The sequence below is a fragment of the Adiantum capillus-veneris genome, chromosome 12, assembly GCF_014529385.1.
Source record: "Adiantum capillus-veneris isolate H3 chromosome 12, ASM1452938v2, whole genome shotgun sequence".
NCBI classification, from domain to species: Eukaryota; Viridiplantae; Streptophyta; class Polypodiopsida; order Polypodiales; family Pteridaceae; genus Adiantum; species Adiantum capillus-veneris.
The window spans coordinates 47,141,928-47,151,421 of record NC_140942.1 but is presented as its reverse complement, the minus strand read 5'-3'; the positions used below and the strand labels follow the sequence as shown (position 1 = coordinate 47,151,421).

At 44.3% G+C, this 9,494-nt stretch overlaps 1 protein-coding gene across 2 annotated transcripts in view; it reads right to left on the bottom strand.

Annotated features, from left to right (window-relative positions):
- Positions 1-1,556: 1,556 nt before the first annotated feature.
- The window catches only part of LOC147445702 (uncharacterized), a 32,903-nt gene continuing 24,965 nt past the window's right edge, over positions 1,557-9,494 (bottom strand). For both annotated transcript variants that reach the window (XM_086526091.1, XM_086526092.1), the window contains exon 5: positions 1,557-2,018. In XM_086526091.1, coding sequence (XP_086382217.1) covers positions 1,852-2,018 — 167 coding nt within the window. In that variant the 3' untranslated portion in view covers positions 1,557-1,851. The remainder of the gene's footprint in view (positions 2,019-9,494) is intronic.

Genomic DNA, 9,494 nt, shown 5'->3' with positions numbered 1-9,494 from the left:
GTACATGGAAGCTTAACAGCTACAATTGAGTGTGTGTGGACGTCTTATGATTGATTTTTAAAGTTGAACAAGAGTCTCGCACTCCAATCTACTCTGATATTCAAAGCACATTAAGCAGTGTGCGAGGAACGCAACGTTTCATGCTTGCATAAAAAGCACATTCAAGTGCATAATCGCTATGTCAAGAAGAGACTCTCAACTCGAGAAATCTGCTTGCCTTATGTGAGTGACAACACATGAGAGCAGCGTGGATATGTTCACAAAGGCATTGCCTCATGAGAAGTTTAAAGATTGTCACAAAATTTTGACCTTGCTTCCCTTTGTGGACTAATTATGTCCATAGGGCATGGCACTTCCCTATACTTTATATAGCAACTCTCGCTCATCGCATCACTCCTGAGGAGCATTTGTTACCATGTATATGGTAGTGATGTGTGTGAACACATTTAGGAGCATCGAAGCACTTTTTCCCTTCACTAAAGGGTCTTGCTTTGTATATACATCCATCACTCTAGGGCTATCTTATCTTGTATTCACACACTTAAGTTATACACTCTCATTTTGTGTGCATTGAGCTTCTTCTCCATCTCCAAGTTGTGTGTGCATTCCTGCAACCCTAACTCCAACAAATAATATAGTGCTCTTATTTGAGAATTTGAAGAAAGATATAAATTTTCACCCGTATTGAAAACACGCGATGAGATCTTTACTCTTGATAAGCATGTGCATGATTTACAAACTATCTTTCAAAAGGTAGAAGATGCTATAAGCTGCTCTTAATACAAACTAAAATTAGTTGCTGATTGGCATCAATGTGCTTTAACTTTTGATCACAAGGAAAATGATGTAATTACCAAGAGCCTGACTGTTGCATACAAGAAAAGAACTCACAAGTGAACAAACTAAACATCGGAATACAAAGAGCTATCTTGTCCATATTATATAATAAAGACCATCCCAAATTCAAGCAAAATAGATGATGTCTTATAAGCTTAAATATCCAACTTAGCGGAAGATATGCAGTGCCTTTGAGGTTAAGTGCCATTCAAAAACATCCACGTGAATTAGATAAACTAGATGAGATAACCTAACTAGAAGTCATCCTATGATGACACAACAAAGCTATAATCAAAGAGGCCTGAGGATTGCAGCTTCAAGAGGCTAATATGAATTATTTTGCTGTCAAGCAATTCCATCATGAGAATATTCACTTAATCATTCTGTGATCTAGAAAAGAACACAGGTTGAAAAGAGCATATATAGATGCTGCGATGGATGCATTTCTCTTGTGCCCAATAGAAAACTCTACTTTTATGAGTGGAAAAAACTTGCACCATGTATGGTAGTAGAAATAGTGTTGACCAAATATAGTCCAACATGTAATATTATCCAAATGATATGCTTTTATGTGGTCCAAATTTGATATGCTTTTCAAAATATGATATTATCCAAATCCCATGCTTTTTCAAAACAAATGGCATTGCTCTATCCCATGGATCCATATCAGGCAAAGCTTCACAAGATGTTGGATGCCGTATCTCATGTTTTCCAAAATAACAGCAAACTCAGTATCTACTAAGATACCAACATATAACATTACAACATGGAAATACGTATTTTTGAAGGAAATACAACAAGTTACATTAGATTGTCCAAAAGAAAATCCTAAACAAGAAAGGCTCACATATACGGGCAGCAATTAGCAACCTACTTGTAACCGATTTATAGATCTTCAATCTGTTTCATTGTCAATGATGCAACCCAAATAACTACGGTAGCCAAAGGTATTTTAACAACATTCGGCGATTTTGAAAAAAGTATGCCACATTGCTTGTTGTGAGACAGTGCTTATCATCGCCTTGGAGAGACAAATTGCATCATTGGCTCAGGTAAGCCTTTGACATCTTGCAGTGACTCTCCTACCGATATGAATCTCACATCAGCCTCACCAGAAGAGTGCAAATAAAGCAGAGCCATGCACCGTGGAAGCTTGAACCTTCTCGGACCAGCGCTTCCAGCTGCAAAATTGTAGATTAGAAACATTTTTAAATGAAAAAAAACATAAATCACAATGTCTACTGAAAGATAATGAACTCAAAAGTTCGCTTACAAAATGAAAGTTCTACATCATAGCAAGAAAAGGAAGGCATGTTTGGTTAATAGATAAGCTTGATGTTGTCACGATTGTGACTATGTTGCAGTATTACATCTACTCCTAGTTGCAGATACGCGAAGTGCCATGCCAAGGAGGACCCCTACGCTTGGATGGTCACACCCAGAGACGTGCTTCTTTGCCAAAAGCCACACTCCTTCGACGACCGGTCACACCCCTTCGCTCTATGGGTGCGACTCTTCGCCCAATGGTTGCAGCTCTTCACCGAAAGAATGTGTCTTTACGAGTAAAGTCATGTCTCTTCACCAAGAGACGTGTCTTTTCATTTATGTCTCTTCGTCTCCTATATAAGGAACCCTTGTATCACACACTCAATCAATCAACACAGAGTCTTCTAATTCTTGTTTCTGAGTTTAGTTCAAGTTTCTTAAGTCTTAATCATGAGTTTAAGTACTTAATAAAGGATTAGTACCTAGAATCCTCACAATGATATCAGAGCAAAAAAAAATCCCGGGACCCTACGGTTGTGAGCCTCTCCTGGCGTTGTATAGAATCCGGAACGGTGGCCTACGCACACATCTCGACATGAGGTAACTTAAGTTTACTTATGTTCTAGTATAATACTAAGACCAGAAACAGCAGCATGGCTGTGTGTAAGCGTGATGCTCGTGATGCTGCATGGATCAATGCGAAAGAGTGTGCCTTTTCAAGCTCCAAGGTGTACTTGTTCATCTGAGTACCCCTTCGTGTGAGCACCCTTTGGCGAAAATTCTGAAAAGCTGGCTGAATTGCACCCCTTCGCTGGAGACTCCTTGCGTCGTATCCTTTGCCAAGCATTACATCTCCCAAGCGGTACATCACCAAGGGGCACCTCTCCAAGCGGCAGCACAATATGCAACGCTGGAAACGTTGGCCTGAAAGGTTGCGTTGACTGTCCCTTCACACAACTCTTTGCTGGGCTTATTTCTACGCGCTGGTCCTTTATTCCACACTGGACAGTTTTTTACGAAGGCAGCAATTCATAAAAACAACACCCGGTCAAGCTCTTCATTTAGGTTGGCCGCCCAAAGACCCAATTTCTTTAATCTATGTAAACATGGCCTCAATTAAAACCCATCTTGACTAAGTGGTCGACCAACCCAAATTGGCCCAGCCGCCCAATAATTTATTAAGTGTGGCCACTTTTGGTCTAATAACTTTATTAAAAAAACCCCCAAAAAATGGCCAACAACAGCGTTCTCTGCCAGCCCACACTCAGGTACGTTCTTTCTCCCTCGGCACTGACACACTTCCCACCACCACTTTGCGCGCGTCATGGCCGATGAAGAATTGAATGTACCCACCCCTTTCCTCGGAGGAGATTTTACCGGATAACCACCTCCCTAGACACGAGGTTTACTATTCCCAACACTTCGACGGCGGACACGGAACCCGGAATGTGTTCGAGAATTAATTATCGAGCCGCAGTACATACCAGTTCTCCAACAGGAATACAAGTTGTATGTGACACATCGTCACACCACAGTTCAATTATTCCCTCAAAGCAATCGGCATGGCCGAATCACAAGATGGCGATGGCAATATATTACCCAAGGATCTGATAGCGGTTCTCAAAAAGCAGATAGAAGCAATTTCAACAAGCCTCGCATCGATTCATACTCGCTTGGATCAAATGCAGACGCAAACCTCTTCTTGGAGTCACCCAACAGCTTCTCGAACAATACAGGGATCTTCTTCCGACGCTTCAGTGGTCGACCAGGAAGAACCACTCAAACAAAAGCCTTCGGAACTCAAATTTTCTCACCCAAAGCATGGTTTCTCAGAGACAACTAGACGCAAAGTACCTTCGTGCGAGCAACAAAAGTCTCAACATGACTATTCTTGGAAATGTTACAATTCTCAGCAACCAACTTCTTATCGGAATTATCAGCAACAAAAGCAGCAATATGAAGCTTCCAACAGATCATCAACGATATCAAGATGGACTTATTTAGTGGCACATATATCCGACCATAGTCGAGTACTCGATCGTGAACGCTGCGATGCTGGACAAGTTCCCCCTCGTGAGCCATGCCCTACATTTAAGTCTTTCTTGTTTGATGGTGGTACAGTTACAGATTTATTGATCCTTTCCTTGTGCAAGAGGATCCTACAGAGGTCTAAGAGGCAACAACTCCCTCGACCTCCCCCTTCTCAATTGGAAGCCTTAATACCCGCTGAAACAACTGAAGATTCACAAGATTTCGTTTCTTGTGTGACAACGGACAAGCACATAACCCTCTCTTTGGCCGTGATCCAGGCAGAAAAATTCGCCTCGTCACCGCCCTTACAGAATACAGTCTTTGTCTCTAACAGATACCAAATGCTATGGTGAATGATAATTCTTCAACCTTGAAGACTCCAGTCCTTGCCTTAAGCAGTGCAAAGGATAAAGCAGATACAGACTCTTGCAACACGACTTTAGTCACTGCAAATGAATCTTTGGACACAACTTGTTCTATTGATAAACCTTTACAGATGGATATACCTCCAAACACTACTTTGTCTCAGTCTACGATATCTCTTAAGGAGGATTTTACTGCTCTAGACAAACCAATGGAGTACCTTACAGATTTCCAACCAGTGGTGATCACTCAACAGAAAACTCAAGTCAGTTTACCAATAATTTCACTCGAAGCAGATACAGATTCAATCTTTTCTTGGACAAAGCTCGAAGTTACAAAAGACTTTGACAAAGGCACTTACCAAGTTGCAGATATGATCAGTTTTCAATTTGGCAAAATCGTCATGGTCAATAAAAGTGCTTCGACATGGGACTTAACAAAAAGAGCTTTGGATGCAGAAGCACAACAACAATACATTTCCTTTCCCAGAGTTTCTACAACTACCCTAGGTTTTATTTAAAGAGGGAGGGAATGTCACGATTGTGACTATGTTGCAGTATTACCTCTACTTCTAGTTGCAGATACGCGAAGTGCCATGCCAAGGAGGACCCCTGCGCTGGGATGGTCACACCCCTTCGCCCAAGAGACGTGCCTCTTTGCCAAAAGCCACACTCCTTCGACGATTGGTCACACCCCTTCGCTCTACCAGTGCGACTCTTCGCCCAATGGTTGCAGCTCTTCGCCGAAAGGATGTGTCTTTACGTCTAAAGTCATGTCTCTTCACCAGGAGACGTGTCTTTTCATTTATGTCTCTTCGTCTCCTATATAAGGAACCCTTGTATCACACATTCAATCAATCAACATAGTCTTCTAAGTCTTGTTTCCAAGTTCAATTCAAGTTTCTTAAGTCTTAATCATGGGTTTAAGTACTTAATAAAGGATTAGTACCTAGAATCCTCACAAATGCCGCAATCCAACGTTTCTTCTTTACCTTAGCAAGAAGGCATAAAAACAAGCTAGCCCTTTCAAAAAATCCTTGTAGTAAAATAGTGTTTGCACAATCGCAGGCCTCTTCAATTTAAGTAGGCCATCCTGAAGAGTCCCAAGGGGAAAAAAAATCCCATTAGTAAGTTTCATAGAAGGGCTAGATTCCTCTCCCATCCTAAATCGAGGATATTTTTTAAGTATCTCGTGTGTCAGATTGTAACAGGCCTGGCACTGACAAGGCGGTACACACAACATGAAAACTTTATCACTTGAACTAGAAAAAAAACAGTATTTGTGACACGAAGTGCCAAAGTGCTGCTCGCAGATGCACTGGCCCCAAAGTTTGGTGCCCCTTTCGGTACTTCTTTTTATATTGATGAATCTGAGAGTACAATTGTTAAGGAACTCACTCTACAATCTGCTACCAAGGTGATTCCCCAGAGTGGCCCCCTAGGCTCACTCATAAAGGCCCCAAGCCACAAAAAGCTGACATTGACCAAAGCAGACTCTGCTAAAACAGAGTGCAAAGTCAAAAGTCAACACTATCACGTCATCCAGATTTTCCGCCTTCTTATGTGCCGGGTTTTACGAGTTGCTGCATCAGTCTCTCTTCTCTTCTGCCAACTGGTCATGAAACGTCATCACTTTGTGACACGTATTCGAATGGCCCTTTCCTATAAAAGCAGACCTATGTTTACCTTCGGATACCTCATGCAGGCAGTTTTCAAGCACTTATACATCATACATCCACTAGTTTGCTTCTTGCAAACACCACACTAGAAATGCCCTTGCTTTTTACAGTTTGCCCCTTGAAATGATCCCTTTGCTGATTTAGTAACAAATGAGAATGAAGCTAGCCCAGCAATGCTTTCAGCTCTCCTAGCTGTTCAAATGTCGAGCTGTTTACACTTGGTCTTTAGAGAAAAAAAAATCACCAGATTCCAGCGGTCTCTGAGTGAAAGAGTATGCTTCTCCTCTGTGTGAGAGCGCTTGCAGAAGGTATCTCCTCTCTTTCTCTTCTCACATGACACGGATAGAGACAAGCTGAAACAAAGGAGCCATTTGGAAGTGGTACAACCAAGGAGCTCCTCATCCTCTTCATTCCCTTGTATAACTCTAGGTCCGGGAGGTTGGGAGCTCTAACAGGAGCTACGACAAGAGGGTCCATATTTGGTTCTATCTTGAAGGCAAAAAAGGCACTCTTACAGTTGCATTCGTGAGGCCAGGCAGATTTGCAGGTTTTTGGTTCTGCGCAGATTGCAGACTTGCGTAGTTTTTTGTGTGCACAAAGGGTTGGCAAATGTATTAGCAAATGCAGATAGAGGTATGTGAATTGTGGTCACAATCCATGATTGTTACATTGATCAGTTTGTAGAGTGTGCATATTGCTAGCTTTGTGTTGTGCAGCTAACACAGCTCATAGCTTCAATGAAGATCGTCAGTAACAAGTTGGATACCAACAGCATCCCTCGCTAGGACACCCAAGCAAGAAATCAATAGCAACACACGAACAAAAACTGCAAGAAACAGAAAGAGAGAGAGAGAGAGAGAGAGAGAGAGAGAGAGAAGTCAACATGAGGCGGCAGAGTTCCGCTTCCAGATGCACTGGCCCCAAAGCCTAGAGTCCCTTTCGGCATTTCGTTCTTGATTGATGATCAAAAAATACGATTGTCGAGCAAGCTAACTTCCCAGAGTCCACCCCCTGGGCACACTTAAATAGGGTACATGTGATGGGTTTTAAGGGTTAGGGTTTTTGCGTCGAGGCCATAAACGCAACTCATCATTGTGTTCGTTTGGCCAATCACAAACTCTCTCTCTAGAAAGGTGGTCCATGACAATCTCTTTGTCAAAGCCGGAATCCTCTATGCGCATTGGTTTTCTCTCTCTAGAATCTGCTGATTTTCTCTCTCTAAACCCGAATTTAGGGTTTTCTCTCTAGAATCCATGATTTTCTCTCTCTATAATTTGCTATACTCTCTCTCTCTCTCTCTCTCTCTCTCTCTCTCTCTCTCTCTCTCTCTCTCTCTCTCTCTCTCTCTCTCTCTCTCTCTCTCTCTCTCTCTCTCTCTGTCAAAGCCGGAATCCTCTATGCGCATTGGTTTTCTCTCTCTAGAATCTGCTGATTTTCTCTCTCTAAACCCGAATTTAGGGTTTTCTCTCTAGAAACCATGATTTTCTCTCTCTATAATTTGCTATACTCTCTCTCTCTCTCTCTCTCTCTCTCTCTCTCTCTCTCTCTCTCTCTCTCTCTCTCTCTCTCTCTCTCTCTCTCGCGTTGCCCTGCTCGCTGTTGTCCACTGCTCTCCCGCTGCCCTGCTCTCCCCCCTCTCTCTCTCTCCTGCCCTGCCCTGCTCTCCCGCTGCCCTGCTCGCTCGCTCTGCTCCCTCGTTGCCCCCTCGCCTTGCTCGCTGACCCCCGCCGCCCTACTCGCTGCTGTGCCCGCCTGCAGCCCCGCGCCCAGTGCCTCCCCCTCCTCACGTTGCCTCTACAAACCCGCCCCCCCCCCCCCCCGCTTCGCCTGCAGCCCCGCCCTCCCCACGTGCTACGCGTAGGATGACCCCCCCCCCCCCCCCCCTCCTCTACGCGCACACACACAGAGCTGAACATATTGATCGGGCCACACCGCCTCGCGCTCCGCCACTCGTCGCGATCGTCGCCAGTGTGGGTGCACACGTACATCGAGTGCCGCGCTAGCTGCTAGAGTGGGTGCGGTGCACACACGCATCTAACCCCCTTGCGGACGGCGATCAAACATGAGGAAGACGAACGAAAAAGCCGACCCCCTAGAGGATGCCATTCGAAAATGCAAAGAGGAAATGACGGAGACCATCACCAAGATGAACCGCAATCTCTGGGGCACAATAAACATTCTCGAAGGACGTGTGCTGATCCAAGAGAGCAAGATAAGCACGCTGGAAGACCGGGAGACGACCCAAGAGGAAGAGATCACGTCACTCAAGAAAGAACTCGCCGAAGCCCGATCAAGAAACACACTGGAAGAGGGCGAATAGCAACCCTTAGTAATTGAAGAAATCAACACGATCAAGGAACAAGTACAGGCCATCAAAGAGGGAGAAGAACAGCACAAAGAAATGACGACTTCTTGCGTGGATGTTCTTACCAAAACCCAACAGAAGGCAAACGAAGCCGAGAAATGGATCAAGGTGGCCAAGAAAGGAAAAGACAAGGAGATAACGCCCACGTCCACACCCAACAACATCATTAACCAGACACTAGAGGAGGAGCAGAGGAGAAGGGTGTTGGGGTATAGGCGCCTGTGCCTTGCCCGACCGCCCAGAGTTTGGGCGCCCACTGACTTGTATACCTTATACATAGCATAAGTGTATAGGGGGCTGCTCACTCTTTTGAGTCTCCCTACCCATATCTGTGTCGTGTGTCTCCTTCTCTCTCTCACTCTCCGTCTATGGTGCTCCCCGATCCCCTTCAATTGGTATCAGAGCGACAGGTGTGAGAGCGTAGATAGACGGCTTCGTGATGAACTCGTCGGCTATGGCAGAGAGGTCACAGATCTAAGCAAAGAAATAGAGGAGGCTTGTGGAAAACCATACAGAGGCTTGCAGGAGAGCTCTCAGGAGCTTCCTAGTGCTCACAGATCAGTCCACAGTTCCTCTACAGATCAGCCCACTGTATACAACATCTTCCCTCTTCTCGGCAAGCTTTGCAACGGCTACATCGACGACAGGTTGGAGCTTGAAGCTTCCATAGACATGGAAGCATTGTGAGATTGATGCATTCAGCTCACGCATCGAGGTGGGAAGTGAGTTTGAGCCTTTCTATGAGCTCAAAGAAGCACATAAGAAAGTCGTTCAGTTTTTGCCAGTTTTACAGCAGTCCACTGTTTTGCTCATAACTTGAGCTACACAGCTCCGATTCCAAAACTTTTTGGTTCAAAACGGAGCTGGCTTCAAGCTCTACGACTTTGTAGAAGGAATCATTTTCTGATTCGGAGTGCAGGTGGGTCTGAAATTAAAAACACAGAGACTGTTTTT